This window comes from Dermatophagoides pteronyssinus, unplaced genomic scaffold, assembly GCF_027571235.1.
Source record: "Dermatophagoides pteronyssinus isolate colony J.1.1.1.1 unplaced genomic scaffold, Derpt_VIB-CSIC_2022.12 sq0029, whole genome shotgun sequence".
In the NCBI taxonomy this organism is placed as follows: Eukaryota; Metazoa; Arthropoda; class Arachnida; order Sarcoptiformes; family Pyroglyphidae; genus Dermatophagoides; species Dermatophagoides pteronyssinus.
This window is the reverse complement of record NW_027461553.1, coordinates 214296-234908: the sequence shown is the minus strand read 5'-3', so window position 1 is coordinate 234908 and position 20613 is coordinate 214296. Positions and strand designations below refer to the sequence as shown.

The window sequence follows — 20613 nt, the reverse complement described above, 5'->3', positions numbered from 1 at the left end:
GAAAATTTTGAATTAAAGAACGAAAAAAAGTAGAAGCAAAGAAAATAGTTGGATTTTTCTTCCTTCTCACACACACTGAACATAAATGAAAGAAAAGGAAACGAATTGTGGAAGTGTGGAAGTATTGATGAAATGAAAATGAAAACCCCCTGTATATTTTTTCTGAGAAAGAGGTGTGTCCATTCTGGTTTGTTTGTGATGAACCACTACCATTTTGGATTCTATTCTATTGTTGTTTGAATTTATTTAATTTGAATAATTTTGGTAGTGGTATGTGTGTGTGTGATGAAGAAACACTGTTGTTGTTGATGTTGATGTTGTTGTTGTTTAGATTCGTCTTTTCTTTTCGTTCTTTTCTGTGATCTGTTCTGGTGTTGTCGTTTTTTTTTGGATTCATGATTCACGATTCTGGTTAGTTTTTTTAATATAAATATTCTTTCTTCTATCCATTATCATTCGAATTCATCGATATCATCATCATCATAATCATCATCAGCATCTCTCTTTTTTTTATTATTCAAGAATTTGTTCGGGTTTTTTTTATTCATTGTCGAATCGCATTTTGCTTCGAATCATTATTTTTGAAAGATTTTAAAATGATGTTATTCTTTTTTCAATCAAAACAACAACAACAACAACAACTAAATTGACTAATGTGACTATAGGAAAAATGACGAAATCATCGTTTTGAATGCATTTGATTTTCAATTCTTTCTGTCAAAATCAACGAAATTTTCCATTGTTTTGTTTTGTTTCTAAACAAAAAAAAGGTATGTAGAATTTATTTAAGAATTAAGAAAAATGAATGAATTTAATTTTCTAACGATATTTATGAACAAAATTTTCAATTCAATATGGAGAATTTTATAATTATTCTTCACTCTCTCTCTCCATTTGATGTTTGTGTAACTCTCTCTCTCTCTCTCTCTCTCTCTCTCTCTCTCTCTCTCTCTCTCTCTCTCTCTCTATCGACTTTCTATTCTTCGATTCGAATCATTTATGCATGATGATGTTCGATGTTTTTTCGTTTCATAATATGCCCTAAAAGAAAATAATTTGTTAAATTTGTTTTTTTTTATATCCACCATCAACAACAACAACACTATACTCACCCCCCAGAAGCAAGGATTTTAGATTCGATTAATTTTTGGTTTTTCCTTTGTTTGTTTGTTTATGAAAACAAATTCTGTTTACTTGCACTCACTCCCCCTCTGCTCACACATAAACACTTTTTATGTTTATAAACATCATCATATTCATACTGATGCTTAGGGAAATATTCTGGAACAAGAATATTTGTTGTTGAATAAAAAAAACAACAACAATCAGCTCGTATAGGAAAAAATCAAGTAATTCTCAACATCAACATGAAAATTCTGACTCATAAATTGAAATTAGTATTTTCCCCTTGGGTTCTAAAAATAGAATGTTTGTTTTGATTCGGATTTTGTTTTCAGCATGCTTTGATTTTTGTCAATCATCAACATTTGAATTTTGTTTTTTTTTTGCTTTCTCAATTAGCAAGTTAGTGAGAGAGAGAGAGGGATGAAATTGAATTTATTTTTTTTGATTAAATTTTTTTTTCAGAAAAATCTGTTTTTTCCCAACAACGAAGAATGTATTTGACATAATTCTTGTGAATTTCCTATCAATTATTGATGTGTGTGTGTGTGTGTGTGATGGTAGTGGAAAGATTCTTTCAATTTTACAATTTGAGAAAAAACTTTTCAATCAGGCAAACATCTACGTACACACATCTAATAATGATGATGGTGAAAAACCTTGAAACTTTCAATTCGCGAAATTCTGAAATTTTCAAATTCAATTTCATATATGGCTATCTGTTCATAACAAAATGTTTGAAATGACTCTTTCTCAACATGATGATGAAAAATGAAAACATTTGTGACATTCATAATTGATTGATTGATGTTGATTATTTGTGTTTCGATGCTATTTTTTCTTAATTCCCAATTGATTTTTTATATTCAAAAAGAAAGAGAAAGGGAAAAAGCAATTATTGATTAACATTTTTACGAAATTGAATTTTTTTTAGTATCAAGGGCCGGAAATTTATCATCATCATCATCATCATATTGTTTTGTTGACATAATCAAATAGCCTAAATGTTTATTTTATTCAGTGAATATTCAAGTGTAATTGAATATATGTGTTTATTGATAGTAAAAAAATAATTTTTTTTTATGAATTTTGTTTGCCTAATCAAATATATTCAACAACACAAGAAAATTGATGATGATAACCAACACACACATCAAAGAGATTGATTTGCCTTTATAATTTTAATATTTATAATCATTATTATTATATGAAAAGAAACAACAATTTTATGATTATTATTGAACAGAAAACAAACAATAATTTGTCAAATAATCAAGCTATGAACAGCATTTACATTGCTTGAGAGAGAGAACATGATATTCTGATATTCTTGATAGAATCTATGCATATAGTAAACATTGTTTGAGAATTTGTTGTTTTTGTTTTCGATTAATGGTTAGTTTTATTATTTTGATTTTGTTTTGTTTTGTTTTGTTTACCTTATTGAATATCAAAAAAAATGTATATTTTTGTGTGTGTTTGGAAACGATCATGTTTCATTGCTGTTTGTTTTTGTTTTTTTTTGTTTACACATTGTATTTGATGAAATTAATAATAATAATAATAATTTTGTTCCTTTGTTATCTTTTAATTGATTGATGAATGATTTGATTTGAAAATCGTGATTCTAACTATCGAACTAGAAACAATCGATAGAATTTTGACATTGGAAAATGTCGCAACAAAAAAAATCCTACTTGTAATCCGTTTCATCATTAATTTTTTAAACAAAATCTTCCAGGAAAAAAAATTTCATTTTAATTAACTTTTTTTTTCATTCGTTTCCTTCTTTTAGAATTTAATTCGTCGTAATCATTATTATCATCAATAAAGATTACAACTACAGCAGCTATCTGTTTTTGATTGTTATTAAGGATTTCTCTCTTTTCATTTTGTTTGTTTGTTATGAAAGAAATTTTCAATTGAATTCACTCATCATCATCATCAGGCATCATAATTGTTGATTAATAATAGTGAGATTCAAATAATACATCATTCATTCATTCAATCATGTTGACCAATGGACAAACAACAACAACAACAACAACCATATCTCCTATTCCATCAACACAATCGATTAAAGAAGAATTATATGATACAAAATTAGAAAAAATGAACGGAAATACTAATAATAATAATAATAGCAGTAGTAGTAGTAGTATTAATGGGGTTGAAATTGGTATGTTTCTTTTTTTTAAAAAAAAACTTTTGAAAATAATATTCCTTTTGTAATCTTTTTTTTTCCTATGTATTTTGATGTAGTAGAAAGTAATACAGTAACTACAAATGGTTTTGTTTGTGCCAATAATATTGTCGATAATAATAATGTTGTTGTTGTAGAATCGCCAACATCATCCAAATTATCATCATCATCATCAACATCGGGTATTGTTTCAGTTTCAGTTGAACAACAAACACAAACCGATATGATTGATCCATATCCATCATCATCATCATCATCATCATCGAATACATGTATACAGGATAATATAATGATGAATAATATGGATACATCAACACCACCAACAACAACACAACCATCATCATCATCATCATCACAAATAAATTCTGATATAATACATACGCACAATATTCAACAACAACAACAACAATCGGATAACCCATCAACGCCAATTTTAAATAATAACATAAATGGAATAATGGTAACATCAGGTGCTTCTGGTCATAGTAGCCATCATTCTAATCAAGTATCAGTTGGTATGTTTTTTTTATAGTGATGATGGATTTTGTTTAATCAATTTTTGTTCTTTTTAATTAATGATATAATTAATTAATTGTTATTTTGGATAGCATCACAAATATGTAGCAGCTCATCACCTACATTAATGACAAGTCAAACACAGCCAACGGGCAATTGTATTAGTCAACAACAACAACAACAACAAAATCATCCGATTCAGCAAATTCAATCACAAACATCTGTTGTTCCAGTATTATCAACAACATCAACAACAACAACAACAACAACAATACAGCCAAAACGTTTACATGTATCGAATATTCCATTTCGTTTTCGTGATCCTGATCTACGTCAATTGTTTGGGGTAAGATTAAAATTTACAGATTTTTTTTGTTTTTTGTTGAAACTTTTGTTTGTAGCAATTTTTGAAATTCAACAAAATAAAAGATTAAGGACGAAGATGAAAGAAAATAGTAAAACATCATTAAGCTGATTATAAAATTGCAACATAGTCAATTTATTTTTTTGAAAATTTTATTCGTGAAAAAACAATAGTTGTCAATCTAATAATAACATTTTAAAATAGAATATTCTATACATATGTATAATAGTATCAATTATCATTCAAATATGAAATAACGTTAACTGAATTCAAATTAGATTCAAAATAAATGTATGTAGATTGGTTGACAAGAAATCTTTCTTTTCTTTTGTTTTTGTTGTTGTTTTTGGTAATCTTATATCCAATAAATGTCGTTTTTTAGGGGTAGAATGGTTATTTTCAAAATAAAATTTATTATGATGATAGATTTTTGCTCAATCAATCGTTTCAGTTTTCAATTTACTTATTGCATTTGTATATTTTCATATCAATTTAATTAAAAATAACCTAAACCCGGTAATGGATGTTCAGCATTTGAAAACACACACAAAAAATTATTTTATTCAAATAGAATTGGTTTGTTCTATAGCCATTTTAATCATGATGAAACTTTTGTTTGTTTTGTTTTGTTTTGTTTTGTCTATGTACGAAATTCAAATGAAATTATTTTCATTAGAATTTCTAATAGAATATTCTGTGTTCTGGGTGTTGATTGCCAACAAATAAAGAAAAAAGAAATGAAAATTCTTGTCTTTATTGTTATTGATTTAATTTAATTTTGTTGTTTTCATTTCAATCGGTATTTTTGGCATTTTTCTTGTTTGCCACACACATTAGTTTATTATAGTTTTTTCGCACTTTATTTTTCAACAACAACAACAACATGCCAATGCAAGAATCTATAAAGATGAGAGTGTTTTTTGTTTTTTTTGTCATTTTCACAATTGAAAAGCAATGACAGAATCAAAAAAAAAAAACAATGGAATTTCGCGAATGAAATGAATCGGAATCGGTATTGTTTGTATGGCAAAATTCCGAAACAATTTTTTCAAGTAAAACTTTTTTTTCCTCTTTCAACAAGATAAAAATGAACAAACTTAACAATAGATTAGAGACTGTTGTTTTCCTATTTTTTTCACGCATTGTTTACCGTAATTCAGCCGATATAAACAAATGTTTTCCTTTCTTTAATATGATAATTTACATAATAATAAATATATTTGTTTATGACAGGTTTTTTCTTCTTCCTCTTCGTTCCATATTCTTAAATAATGATTTTGATGATGATGACAAACAAATGGATTGTCTGTGAGAAACCTAATTCAACCTATAGTCAAAAAAACAATACATTTTTGTTTCAATTATATCTGTCAATCATATCTACATTTTTATAATGTCATTTTTTTTTTTTGGTAATTTCATTTTAACAATGATGATAAGATGATGGCAATTTGTGTTTGTTTTTGTGTTTCTGTGTTTTTTTCATTCAAATATCATCATTATTTATTGGAATAATGATTATTGTTGTTGTAGTTGTAGTTGTTGTCATCATCATCATTTTGAATAATAAATTCGTTTGAACAGTGTTTGAGGGTCAAACATCTGTATTGAACATTTGAACACAACAACACATTGATTTCATTGACAATAAAAGCGTTTTTCTTTTTTCTTTTCTTTGTTCAAAGAATCGATATTCTGTTGTTGTTGTTGTTATTGTTGAATTTATATGATTCTGTTTACAACATGATATATTCAAATATTGATTACATTTTTTTCTGCATATTTGAATATGGTGGTAATCATCATTAGGAAAAAAATGGAGATTCAGGGTTGAATAGAAATGAATTTCATTATTATTATTATTGTTGTTATTATGTTTGACTAAATGATGATAGGTATATCAAATGTGATCATATTTGAGTCTTTTTTCACTTTTTTTTCTGACTTTTCATTTTCAAATAATTTTCCTTTTCTCTTTTTTTCTTTCAAATATAGCAATTTGGACCAATATTGGATGTAGAAATCATTTTCAATGAACGTGGATCAAAGGTAAGATTGAAACTAAATTGATTGATTAAATTATTTGTACATTTGAGAATGGAGAATGGAAAAAAGAATTGCCATTCTATTGAAATGTGGATTTTTTTTTTGTTGATTCTTTAACAATAGAAAAAAGAATCTCTGTCTATCTGTGTGTGTTTGTGTTTGAATTGGAAGAATCACATTCATTCGATTCACAATGAGAAATGGTTATTTGTATATGTGTGTGTATTGGTCTATAGGGATATAATGATATAGGATATGGAATTTATTGAATAAAAGAATCGTTTATCTATCTACAAAGTTGGTTTTCTTTTTGGGATTTTTTTTCAGTTGAAATTCCTGGGTTTTTTTTTGCTTTCCTTTCAATGTTATTTGCGGATTTCAAGTTTTTTTTGTTGTTGGTATTTTTTGGTTTGCTGTAACCATTAAACACAAATGTATATGACGTGTAATGAATGCATTCATAGGAATTTTTTTTTCTGTGCGTGACTCATTTTGAAGTTGACGCCCGAATGTTTGATCCAAAAAAATTTGGTTTTGGGTAAATACATTCAAACTATTAGATTTAGACTAGATAATGAAAGTTTTTTGTTTCCACGTTTATACAAATCATGATGAATAATGATTGACTTTTGTATGTGTGTGTGTGTGTGTTTTGCCTAATGAAATTAGTATCAAATAAACCAACAACAACAACGGGAGATTCTTGAATGATTCTTTACCATTGATTTATTGAAAATTCAAGCAATTTAAATTTGTTAGTTTTCCAGAATGGGTTTGAATCATGTTATTGATGGATGGATATTTTGTTGTTGTTGGGTAACCTAATTTACGAAACGATTGCAATTGACGTAATCAACTAACTAACTGACCATAATCAATTCTTGTCGCTTCGTTTCGTTTCGTTTTTTTTTTTTGGATTTACCATTATAATTACCACTTTTCCTATTGGTCATCCTAGATATTAATCGGATAATTATTCTTGAATTCTGTTTTATTCGAATTAATGTTTGGTCCATAGTTTCATTCTCTCGCACCAAAATTGATCCATTAGAATGTTGAACATTAGCAGATCAGTAGTCTCTATTGGTTGTCAAGATAATAAAACATTTTTCATTTTTTTTTTGTCCATTCTTCGTTAAAATATAATTAGATAATGATTTTTTTCCTTTGTAATTAATTCCAAAATGAAAGTAGGAAAAGAATTTAATTTATGATATTAAAAATATGTGTGTGCTTGTTGATGGGAAATGTCCATGCATGATGACATTTGATATTTATGATGATTTTGGCTATTGAAATAATCATCATAAGAATCTATTATTCATGTGTGTGTGTGTGTATAGTTTATGCTTATGAATCCTTTTTTTCATTGAAATTTTTTTTTCTTTCTAAATCATCATTATAAAATTAGGGTTTTGGTTTTGTTACATTTGCATCAAGTATCGATGCTGATCGTGCACGTGAACAGCTTAATGGTACAATTGTTGAAGGTAGAAAAATTGAAGTTAATAATGCAACAGCACGTGTACAATCAAAAAAATCAACATCCACATCGATAACATCATCATCTGTATCATCATCATCAGTATCATCATCAATATCATCATCAACATCATTACAATCAGCTGCAGCTGCAGCCGCTGCTGCTGCTATGGCAGCATCATCATTATCATCACCAACAGTTGCTCATCATGTTGCGGCTGCTAATCAATCATCATCCGTTTCGGCTGCGGCAGTTGCAGCAGCAGCAGCTGCTGTTAATGCAAATGCAAATGCAGCCGCTGCAGCACTTATTTCAAATGGTAAGTGAACCAATTTTTTTTTGTGAATCATATTCCAATTTGGATTATGAATATCATCACCATCATTTTCAATAATCAAAAAGAATGCTCAGAATTTTTCGATTATTTTTTTTCCCGAAATGAATTTTGATTCGTTTGGTTTTTCCTTCACAAAATAGAATCCAAATGTGTGCGTAGAATATTAGAATATTTTCTTATCGTGCAAACAAACACAGAAACAGATCTCATTAAAATGGGCAAAGAAAACTTTACCTATAATATTCTTAATATGAAATTAGAAAGTATTTTTGAGAGAATATTGAAATGGTTGTAAATAGAGCAATTCTCTTCTCTCTCTTCTCTTTGGTCCGAATCAGTAGTAGCTTCGATATATCGATGTTTTCGAAATGCCAAAATATCATCGAGACCTTTAAACCAATTCTGTCTATTTTTTTTCTCTGTTTCCTGTATATAATGTTTGTGAACACAACTAGAGAGCCGAAAGAATTATTTCATTTTATTATTATTATTTTTTTTGTTGGTTAATGCCTGTGTTCATCATCATTTAAACTCAATATATACCGATTCGTTTGAATTGTGCACAGGCGCTTGAATTGATGTTTTTTTTCTTCTTCTGATTGCTCGTTTCATCAAATCATTCAGATCAGATGCAAACAGAATTTTTTTTTCGGTGTTTTGAGAATTCGGTTTAGATTTTGAAAAAAATTGAATTTTTTTTTGTTGGAAAATTTTCCCATTAATTTTACTTCGATTAGTTTACCTGTATGCGTAGTTTTTTTTGTCAGTAATAACCATTAACATCATCATCGACAACCATAATCCATCAATATTTTTCCCATTACATTTGAGAGGGTTTTTCCATTTTTTTACTAAAATAATAAGATTCTGAATAAAGAATTTAATGGAATTTAACGATATTCTAGGGCTTCTCTCTATTTGTCCACTTTCATCTCTTTAGAATTTCTATTTTTATTATTTTCTCCCCAAAAAAAAAAAATTCTTTTTCAATGGAAAATTTTTTTCTTTTCTGGCTTCCAAATATTTTTCTTATTTTTCAATGATATTTTATCGTCTTGCGTTTTATATTTTCTGTCCTGTTTTTGATCATCAAGTAATTAAATGAATGTCTTGTGTGTGTGTGTGTGTGTGCGTTTGCGGGAAGTGGATGCGGTTCTTATTTCTATTTGCCTTTTATTCTGGGTATTGGTTTATGTCACAAAATCTTTGTTATCGAAAAGAATCGAAATATTCTATGTTTGTTTGTTCCTATTTTTCCCTTCTTTTTTTTATTGCAATATTGATTGGTTTGATTTGATTTTTTATTATTGATCTTGTCTTGTTTTTTTTATCTATAAAATTTCTTAATAACTGATTGATTGATTGATTTCCATATATGTTAATGTTATGATATGTTATCTATCTTTTTCAATGTTTTTTTCGAAAAAACCATCACCAACCAACCAACCAAAATAAACACAAAAAACAAAATTTAAAATCAAAAACAAAAAAATAGTGGCAGCTCTACGCGGTGTAGCGATCCAAAGAGGTACACGGCTAACAAGAGCGGCAAATACATTGGCCGCAACAGCATTTCATACAAGACACTCTTCACCATTAACTACCGCTGCCACATTGCATGGTTATGCTGCTTCCCAGTAAGTTCATTTTTTTTTGTAAAAAAAAATTTAAATTTTTTTAATTTTTTATTTCATCTTTCCGTTGTTGTTTTGTTGTTTACCCGCTTTTTTACCCCTTTTCCTTTGTTGATTTTTTGATATGTTTGTTGTTGGGTTATTGTTATTTGCTTGTTTATATGCTTCCATTTGCAAATTTTGGCTGGTCATTTTTAGAAATTTTAATTTTTTAACAAAAATTTACTAGTTTTTTTTCCCTGGAAATAAAATGTAATTTGCATATTAATAGCTGAAAGGTTTTCTCTATCTATGTCATGTCGTTTATCTTTTTTTTTTTGTTTTGGGAATGTCCAGAGAATTGAACAACAAATTTTTACTTTTCCTATTTTTTTTCACAATGTTTCTCCCCCTTTGCCTTAAAAATCCACTTGATACTTGTCATTTCTTTTACCATCACCTTTCCCCTTTATTCTCCTTTGTTTTACAATTTTTGATGAACCAAGCCAAAATAATTTTTTTAAAAATGAGGACGCTGCGTTTTAGTAGAATTAATTTATCATTTTTTTTCTTTTTTTTTTTTTGAATGTTTTTTTACAATTGAATTTGAACGTTTATCTAACTCTGTTTTTGTTTTGTTTTGTTATCTCTCTTTTTTTCTTCTTTTTTCATAAACAAAAAAACAATTTCTGCAATGAAAAATTGTTCGTTTTGATTGTTACACACACAAAAAAATAATAATAATAATTTCTTGTTGGCTGCATCATTTACGCTCCGTGATCAAACGTTTTATATTTTATAATATTGAAATAAATATGTGAAATGAAATTTGGAATGAAAATGAATGAATGAAATACATAAACACAAACACATAAAAAACTATAGGCTATTGGCTGCTCGAAATGCCGCTGTTTATCAGGATCCATTCTTAACTTATGCTGCGGCTGCAGCCGCAGCTAATGGTACTGAACGTTATCAATTGCCCGTAAGTAATCCTGAACGAAATTAATTATTTATATATTGAATAAATTGGGATTTTTTCTGCTTCGATATTCATTTTAGCCTACATATGCGGCTAATGCAGCATATACAGCTGCAGCTGCAAGATCATATGCAGCTGCCGCAGCAGCAGCCGCTCAAGCTAATCCAAACGTAGCAAGTTATATGGCCGCTACTACTGGGTAATATAATATTTTATTGATTTATGGAAAACATGTTTTTTTAATTAAAAAAATCGATATTTTTTTCATAGTTATGGACGAGAATTTGCTGAACCTTATCTGGGACATAGTATCGGACCTGTATCTGGCTATGGAGTATGTTTAATTTTGCTTTTATCAATTGAATTTGATTTAATTTTTTTCCCTTTGATTTAATTCATTATCATTCACAGGTTACATATCGAGGAGCGTTCAATCGTTTTACGCCCTATTGAAATATTAGACATTTATCTTTTTCTCATAAACTTATCAACGTTTTTCTGATTTTTCATATTCTGCCCACAATGAAAACCAAAATATCATCGATTATATCAAAAAAATCTCTCTTTTAAACGCGCCAAATTATTGAAATTTCTCATTAAAAAAAAAGAAACTATATACACAGGAAAAGAAAAATACTCAACAAATGACTAATGTTACCAAAGATAATGGGAAAACTAAATTAACGATTAAAAGATACATAAAAATTGATGGACGAAAAATATTCACTGATAAAAAAACCAAAAAAAAACAAAAACCGAATCGAAATTGAAAAACAAAGAAACCTTTTAAACACCTACGACTCACACAAACATGTGATTCTATCTTTTTGTTTTTTCTAATTAGCTCTTCGTATTATTTTGAAAAATTCTCTATTGTTTCATCCTACACATTACGATTCTATGGCATTTTCTTTCGTTTTTTTCTTTCAATCCTGATAGAATACTCACCCAATTACACACACACGAATGATTTTTGTTTCTTTTTTCTTTGTTTGTTTTAATTATTGAAGAATGAAAATTTTGCTAGTCAAATTTTATTTTTCACACTCACAAAACACACACACACACGGCATTTATTTTTTTTTTTTTTGCTGAAGAAAAACACAATTTAGGCAGCAAATACTTAATACCGATATTTTTTCGTTCATTCATCGTTTAATTAATTAAGTTCGTTTTTGTTTTCATTCGATCGAATCGCTTCTGGTGTTTTCGATAGCGATCATCTCATTCACCACCACCATCATCATCATTACTACCGCTAACTACTACTGGCTTTTTCTTTATTGTGAAATTAATGAATATCATCAACAACATTTTTAAACATATTTGAAAATTGATACGAATAATGCATATCTTTTCTTTTCTTTTTTTTTCTTCTTCTGATCTGATCTGTTATCAATTTATCCATTATTGAAAAATTTATATATCATTCATCATCTGATTTATTTTGTCTGTCTGTGTGTAATTTCATCGAGCGAAAAAAAAGAAGACGGAAGAAGAATTACAAAAATTACAAGAATCAGGAATAAGAATTACCAGAATATATTGACAGAAGTAAATAATTTTCTTTTTTTGTTTTGTTTTTTTCTAATTATTATTATTATTTTTCTACAACACAAACAGAAATTGCCAAATTTTCTCCCCCCTCCTCTTCAACAACACCCACATCAACCAACCCGAAAACAAAACAAAACTTTAAAAGAATTTTTTTGTTTTTTTTTGTATTTTAATTCAGTATTCTATTTGATTGTCTCTCATTTTGTTCCTTGATTCTTTATCCGAATGATTTAAAAAAGAAGAAAAACACACACACATGATACTCTTTTGACCATTTTTTTTTGTTGTGTCCCTCCTTTCATGATTTTGTCCTCCTTCTCCTCATCAATGTGAAAAAATAAAAATGAATTTTTTTTCTTTGAAATTTTGCGTTAATTAATTCAATTAAACTAATTAGTTAGTTTTTCTCAATATTTAAAGTGTTTGAAAGTTTCAAAAATCAATCTTGTTGTTTGAATTCGTTTGTGTTTGTCTGTGTGTGTGTGTTTCAATTATAATTTGATAATCATGAACGAAGAAAAATGTGAAAAAAGTATGAAAAGTTTAAAAAGTTTAAAAAAATTCATCTATTTTAGTGAATCACCTAAATGGGAATTATTAGAATGTAAAACGATAAAATTCTGTGTTGAAGAACAATCCGATAATGTTGATGATGATTTGAATATAAAATCAGGAAATTTACGTTCACCAAGAAAATTGATTCATATTTCCAAAATGATACAACAACATAATGAAGCTAATCGCCCGTTACCGATAAAATATGAAAATAATAAACTAATCCTACGGCAACCATTCAAAATTTTAACAGATATTTGGGGTGTTTTAGTACCATATGATTTTCGTAAAACACTTTATAAATATATTGATGATAATTTTGAAAATTATATAAGGAAAAATCTTCATACCGAATCCGTTCATAATTATATTGAACATTTAATACAACGTAATGAAAAAGATTTAAATGATTATCCAGAAATACCATTAATTATAACTGATGATAATGTTGAAGATGTTAATAATAATGATAATGGAGAAAATAATAATAATAACAACAATAACAACAACAATAACGATAATAATAACAACAAAAATGATTATAATCATGATGAATGTTTGATAAAATCAATTGTAAATAATATAAATTATCGTAGACAACATCGTGATAAAAAATTGATGAAAAATTTAGATTCAATTTTCAATCAAATTTGGAATGATGGGTAAGTAGTTTAGTTTGTTGGTTTGGTTGTTGATGATAATGATTCTCTTTCACTCTCCAATAGATATACAAAAAAAACTTTAAAACCAACAGTTTTTCCCGATGTTATTGGTAATTTTAAAAAATGGCATTCCGATCCATTTTATATAAAAATCTATACATTTGCATCCGGACCATTAGAAACACAGAAATTATTTTTAAGTGCATCAACCGAAGGTAATGTTTCACAATTTATAACAAGCGGCTTTGATGCACATCATCGTTTTAAATATGATACAAATAAATATCGTGGTGTATTATCATCATTAACCGAACGTGAAGCAAAAAATCTATTCTATATGACTGATAGTCCGAATAAAGGTCGTGCAGCAAGGCGTACCGGTATGACTGTTTTTATTGTTAAACGTCCGGGTAATCGTCAATATAATGATGATGATCTGAAATCATTTCCAATTATTAATAGTTTTGATCAATTTGAATTTATTGAATTTGCTTTTGCTTGTTGTTAATATTGAATATTTGAATATTTGAAAAATGATAATAATTAATAAATTCATTAACTAACTAACTAACCAACCAAACATCAAACCAATCAATACTATCGATATTATTTTTACCATCGACTCTGATCATGTGATCCGTTTGTTTTTGTTTTTGTTTTCATTACGCAGTATCCAAATGATTAGAATTCAATCAAGTCCAAAAACAAAACTTTATTTTATTTATTTTTCACTTGTGAATCATGTTTGCAATAAATTCACGTTCATATTTATTACCAAATGTTGTTATGCGAATGTTGTTTATCCGGAAAATTTCATCATCATCATCGTATATTACTGAATTTCAATCATTATTAGGCAATGAAAATGTTCAAACAAATGATCTTGATTCATTTAATCAGGATTGGTTGAAAAGTCATCGCGGAAATTCGGATATTGTATTGTTTCCAAGAAATACTAATGATGTATCAAATATACTTGGTTATTGTAATCAAAATAATCTAAAATGTGTTATACAATCGGGAAATACATCACTGGTTTGTGGTGCAACACCATGGCAAAATGAAATTATTATTTCGATGAAAAAAATGAATAAAATTTTATCGTTTGATGAAATTACTGGTGTACTTCATTGTGAAAGTGGTTGTATATTACAGAATCTAGAAGAATTTGTAAAACAGAAACAACGTCTAATTCCATATGATCTTGGTGCAAAAGGTTCATGCATGATTGGTGGTAATCTAGCAACAAATGCTGGTGGTTTACGTTTTATAAAATTTGGTCCATTACATTCAAATGTACTTGGATTAGAAATAGTAATGGCTAATGGTAAAATATTAAATTTAATGAATAGTATGCGTAAAGATAATACTGGATATCATTTACGTCATTTGTTTATTGGTTCGGAAGGTACACTTGGTATTATTACTAAAGTTTCAATAATATGTCCAATGGATTATAAATTTAAAAAAATATTCTTAGTCGCATGTGAAAATTTCAACAAATTAATCGAATTATTTCAAATGGTACAAGAAGATTTTAATGAAAATTTATCCTGTTTCGAAATGATGGATGAAAGTTCAATGAATGTTGTTGTTGAAAATCTACGTTTACCATATCCATTATCCCGATCATATCCATTTTATTCCCTGTTTGAATTATCAGCCAATGATGAATTATCATTAGATCAACGATTTACAAAACATTATGAAAAACTTGTAAATAAATCTATAATATTAGATGGAACATATGCTAATGATTCGGATAGTGAAAAATTTCATAAATTAAAATCTTATCGTGAATCAATATCCGAAGGTTTACGATTGGATGGTTGTAGTTATAAATATGATGTATCATTACCATTGAATGTTTATTATGAAGTGGTAAATGTAATGCGAAAACGTTTATCATCATCATTATCATCATCGAATAATGTTGTACGTATCTGTGGCTACGGACATATGGGTGATGGAAATATGCATTTCAATGTTACTTCGAAAAAATTTGATCAACAAATTTTAAATCAAATCGAACCATTTCTTTATGAATTTGTTGCTAAAAATAATGGTAGCATTAGTGCTGAACATGGTATCGGTGTTAAAAAACGAAAATTTCTTCATTATTCGAAAAGTGATGAGGCCATCAAATTAATGCAACAAATGAAACAATTATTTGATCCGAAATCGATATTAAATCCACATGTTTTGTTCTAAATTATTTTTTTTCTAAATCGAGTAATAAAAGTGTAACAATAACCAAAGCAAAAAATGTTTGTAATTAAATTTTTATCATTTTTTAAAACTTGAAATTTTTAAAATTTTATTTGCACACATTCCCCCCCTTCACACATGACAAATACCAAACATAACTGGATTTTACGAGTGAGGAAAAAATAAACATTGGAAAATACAATATTTGATGACATAATGCCAATCAATGCGATTTGATGATAATTTAATCAATTCGCGAATTTTTGATTTTGATCAAAGATTCGTATGTTGATACCATTATGATGACTTTGTTTGGTTCAATTTTTTTCACTTTGATCATCAATGTTCGCAATGCGCTTATCTTTCATATATTTGATTATGCGGAACAAAAAAAAGGGCATTAACGTCAGAACAAAAAGGTTATTTTTTTCTTTTCTTTTCTTTGTTGGGTATATTAACCAAAATTCATTTTAAAATTTTGTTTGTTTGCTTGTTTGCCTTAATCGTTGCTTAAATCATCATAAAATAATGATCATGATGAAGATAATCGAGGTTCATACGTCATTGATTTATCGCTATCTGATTACAAAAACTGTACACGACGACAACATATATCAACAACAACAACTACATTGATGGCCGGGGCAGATATGGCCGGATCTGATCGGATTGAATTCATTCGAATCGATTCGAATGGCCACAAAAACAAAAAAAACAGTCATCGTATATAGATTTTTCTCTTTCTCTCACTATATATAACTCTACATTCTCTTGCCAAAAACAAAAAACAGACAATCAAAAAGACATTGACAGCAACATTATAACGGTAAATGTAAAAAAAAACGTAACGTTACGGCAACGAAGCTGAGTCATATTTAAAAAACAACAAAATCTTTTAAAGAGAAGAGAAAAGTTAAAATCATACGTCGTTTCTGTTGATTGTTTCATTTTCAATATTTGATTTTACACTATATATATACGCAGTTTCGAAACGTTTTTACATGTTATTACATTCGTAAGAATTATCTTCGATAGAAGAAGAAAACTGTCTATTGCATATCGAATACGAAAACTACAATCGCTATCTCATTAATACAGATTTTATTCGTCTGTGTGTGTGGTATTTGTTCTTCAAGTTAGATTTCTTCGTTTTTCTTTCTTCTGATTTTATTTGAAGAAATAAAATTTCAAAATTCATATTGCCAGTGCCTTTGATCGAATGAGTAAGTATTTCTTAAGAAATTTGTTTTTTTTTTTTTTTTGGTTAATTTTTTTTCATTGAAAACACAGATACGATTGATAAATTAATTGAAACAGAATCGAATAGTAATAAATCGACGTCGGTCAACGATATAAACAATCCAATGGATTGTATCAATAATCATCTTTCATCATCAACATTTCAACGACATCAATTATTTGCTGCTGAATGGCCTAGTTGACTTAATGAATCGAATGAATCCGTTATAAATGCCTTCATTGATGATGTTGTTGTTGTTGTTGTTGATGATCATGATGATGATGAACAACAATCGATGATAAATTCATCACAATCATCATTGAATTTGGCATCAGTGAATAATGATGAATCAATTGTTCTGACAATTGAAAATGGCTTCCCTTCCAATGGAGATTCGGCTGATTCATTGCATTCGACCGGTTCAGTTAGTACCGGAATTGCAAAAATCAATAATGATAATGTTCAAACTCCAAAATGCAACAATAAATCACCGGATTTACCGTTAATTCTTGATGATATTACATTGGAAAAGCTGCTTGACATACCACATTGGTCAGCTGAATTGAAACAAATTGAATTCAAAACAATTGAACAATTTGAAAATGCATTAATCAAATGGGAAGATATTCTTCAACAAGTATTGGAATGTTATGATTACAATACATTTGGATCATATGTTGATTTTTATCATTCATATCAAAAATCCAATTCAAATTTAACTGATTTTATATTGAATTATCAGGCAAAGATAACTACCGAAAGTATGTCTTGTGTAGCACAATCATTGGTGTTGATGCAAAATCTATCCGCTAACGATAGTTTATATGGATCAAATTTTTCATTAGTATCATGTGAAGAAATGATTATGATTATGACAGCTGAAAATGGTGAAGGAAAATTACAAACAAAATATCAACTCGATGCAAAGAATAATGTTAAAGAACATGTATTGGTTTGTCTTAAATTTCAAATTGCCGATAATAATCGATCCGGTTATGTACTATTGGATCCTGGTTATCATATTTCACGGCCAATAATCGTCATGAATGATTGTTTATTTCCGCATACCGGTTGGTTTAATGCATCGAAAAATCGTAAAGTTTGTAAAGATTATTGTTATCAGATAATCAATGATCAATATATTGCATGGAAAGTACGTGAAACAAATATTAATGATCCAAATGAAGTGATCAAACAATATTTAAACATCATTTATATACATAAAGAATTTATCAAATATGCAAGTGTTACGGAAAAACGTGCTTGTATTTTTTCATTAAAATCATATGTTGTACGTAATCGTAAAGGTGCTGTAGCCGGATTTTATTCATGGATTGAGGAAAAAAATCTAACAATATTCTATGAAGAAAATGGTAAACGTATTACAAATAAATTTCATATAAATGATCTTGATAAACAAGAAAAAGTTAAATGTTGTTTGGAAAAAGTTGCTGCCTATACAAAAGATTCAAAAGATTATCAATCATTTGTAAACATATTGACCGATTATCGACAATCATTATATGATGAAGAATTTTGTTTTGATCTTTGTGAAATCGATAAATGGATTGAAGAAGATTAATTATGTTCAACAATTATTCAAATTTCATTTAATTTTTAATTAAATTCTTAATTTTATAGTTTGGATTACAAATTATTTTGGAAAAGGATAAACACAAGATCCAAAAACAACAACAACAACGAAAACAAAGTTATCTCGTATTTCTGTTTTGTTTGTTTGTTTGTTTTTTTCTCAAATAAATGATGATGATAATTAAAATAAAATCAATCAATCAGTTTTTAATTAATTAAATAGAGTATTATTAATTATGAATAATTATGGTTAATTGATTTCAAATGAATAATTACTATAGTTTGGAAAAAAAAGGGAAAATAATAATTTTCAAATTCTACGACAGGTTCTGTACTCTAAATTTGAATGAAATCAATCAAATAATGTATCCATCAAATTCATTCATCGTGTTCACAATTAGTATGATTGATATATTTGGGAGAAAAAAACAGAAAAGAAATTCTAAACTTTAAATTATTCATTTTTCTTGCCATTATTGGCTGGCTTTTTATATTTTCTATTTTTCATTGTAGCTTTTTTCACTTTAGTTGATGATTTACTTGATGATGATGGTGAATCATGATGATAATATTGATACAAATTATTACTATTGCTAGGTATAGTTGATATCAGTGGTGGTGTTGAGCTAGGTGGATGTGTTATAATTGGAACCGGAGATACTGATGATTGATAATGATCTGTTGGTCCAGAAGTGATTGCCAAACGTGCACGTTGTGGTGCTTGTTGCAAATATTGTTGCTGTTGTCCACCATTTGGATAGGCTCGTGACATTCTTGATGACCATTCCTGTTGAAATTGTGGTGCTTCCTCTTCTTCAATGTTAATGAATTCATTGTTCTCTTCTTCATCACCAGTATTATTATTTCGACTTTTTTCTATTACATGACCACGATCTTGAATATGTCGACCAACTTTCATTTTTTGTAAACCGGAACGTGAATCACGTACAGTATGACGTTCTTCTCGAACACCACCCGGACCAATGTGATTCATTTTGGTTTCCTCATAAACTTGCGGTGGTTGATTACCATTACTTGAATATGATACAAATGATGATGATACGAATGATGTACCAGGATTAGCTTGCATTTGTGATGCCTGTTGAAAAATATTCTGGAATTGATTCATAGGATTGAATGGTGCCATCATATTCTGACCAGGACGACCGAATGGTGTCATAGCAAATGGATCAAACATACCACCCATCATCTGATTCATCATATTATCCATGTTTCTATTCGAATTAAATTATTGATTAGAATCAACAGAAATTCAAAGATAAAAATCAAATCATCAACTTACCCAAACATATCGTCCATATTACCAAAACGGAAAAGAGCCATTTTTTTAAAAAAATTTCTTTCGATAGAAAAATTAATAATTTAACACAACGAAAATAAATGGAATTGCGAAGACAAATGAAATAAAAATACTTGTTGTAATTATCAAATACAATGATTGATTTGTTTTTTTTTTCGGTTGAACAAATATTCTCGAGAAAAAAAAACTTATCAAATCGGTTTTGTAATCGACGAAAAAGTTTAATTTTCTTGTTTGTCTAATCCACTTTGATGTAAGTGATGAAGATTTTTATTGCCAAATACACAATAGAAATAAAAAAAAGTTACCGAGAAAAAAAAAGAAAATGATTGAGCGCACATGAGCAGAACATATGTTGAACTATTTCAATAACTTTGACGCGTAGCTGCGAGAAAAATCTCGAAAACAATATATTGTTCATATAAGACGTGACCAAAAGTTTTTTTTTGTAAAAATTATCATTCGAATTTACCTGAAAAGAAATTATACCTGGATTAAAATTAAATTAAATCTTTTTTCTCCCCAAATAGTATCAAATGTAAATTACAAAAATTTACAATGTTTCAAGAAATGTTGTTTCTTTAAAAAATTTTATTTTACAAAAAAAAGATGGCACTTTGCCTATTTCGACTGAACCATGGTTTATCATCATCATTATTTCGATTCGAATGTTTATTATAAGAAAAAGAAAACATCCTTTTAATCATCCCATCATTTGAATCGACGGATTTTATTCAACCTTAACAACAACAACAACAACAACAATCAAATAAAACAATCATACAATTAATTAATATACAGACACAATAAT

General features: G+C 28.1%; 4 protein-coding genes across 7 annotated transcripts; 3 read left to right on the top strand and 1 right to left on the bottom strand.

Moving 5' to 3' along the window:
* The first annotated feature begins 335 nt into the window (after positions 1 to 335).
* Positions 336 to 12587, top strand: LOC113788866 (uncharacterized). 4 transcript variants are annotated; one of them, XR_012846947.1, is made up of 12 exons: positions 343 to 770; positions 2918 to 3301; positions 3385 to 3840; positions 3934 to 4187; positions 6201 to 6254; positions 7663 to 8053; positions 9567 to 9708; positions 10570 to 10669; positions 10747 to 10865; positions 10937 to 11000; positions 11078 to 12220; positions 12290 to 12587. XR_012846947.1 is itself a non-coding variant. In XM_075823456.1 (11 exons), the coding sequence occupies exons 2-11, from the start codon at positions 3133 to 3135 to the stop codon at positions 11117 to 11119; spliced, it is 1788 nt and encodes a 595-aa protein (XP_075679571.1). In that variant the 5' UTR covers positions 343 to 770; positions 2918 to 3132; the 3' UTR covers positions 11120 to 12587. The 4 variants fall into 4 exon arrangements, 3 of the variants coding, with proteins under 3 accessions (XP_075679572.1, XP_075679571.1, XP_075679570.1); XM_075823456.1 differs by having other exon boundaries at positions 3388 to 3840; positions 11078 to 12587; XM_075823455.1 differs by having other exon boundaries at positions 11078 to 12587.
* Positions 12588 to 12676: 89 nt separating this feature from the next.
* LOC113788864 (D-2-hydroxyglutarate dehydrogenase, mitochondrial-like) lies at positions 12677 to 15850 on the top strand. The gene is given in 3 exon segments (XM_075823470.1): positions 12677 to 13440; positions 13504 to 13976; positions 14216 to 15850. Coding segments are annotated over 3 exon segments (2619 nt in total). The 5' UTR covers positions 12677 to 12730; the 3' UTR covers positions 15652 to 15850.
* Positions 15851 to 16172: 322 nt separating this feature from the next.
* LOC113788865 (uncharacterized) lies at positions 16173 to 19128 on the top strand. The gene is made up of 2 exons (XM_075823463.1): positions 16173 to 16871; positions 16939 to 19128. Exon 2 carries the CDS (start codon positions 17184 to 17186, stop codon positions 18468 to 18470), a length of 1287 nt encoding a protein of 428 aa, XP_075679578.1. The 5' UTR covers positions 16173 to 16871; positions 16939 to 17183; the 3' UTR covers positions 18471 to 19128.
* Mlf (myeloid leukemia factor) lies at positions 18663 to 20072 on the bottom strand. The gene is made up of 2 exons (XM_027338329.2): positions 19785 to 20072; positions 18663 to 19716 (listed from the first exon to the last, which is right to left on the bottom strand). The coding sequence occupies exons 1-2, from the start codon at positions 19823 to 19825 to the stop codon at positions 18936 to 18938; spliced, it is 822 nt and encodes a 273-aa protein (XP_027194130.1). The 5' UTR covers positions 19826 to 20072; the 3' UTR covers positions 18663 to 18935.
* Positions 20073 to 20613: the final 541 nt, after the last annotated feature.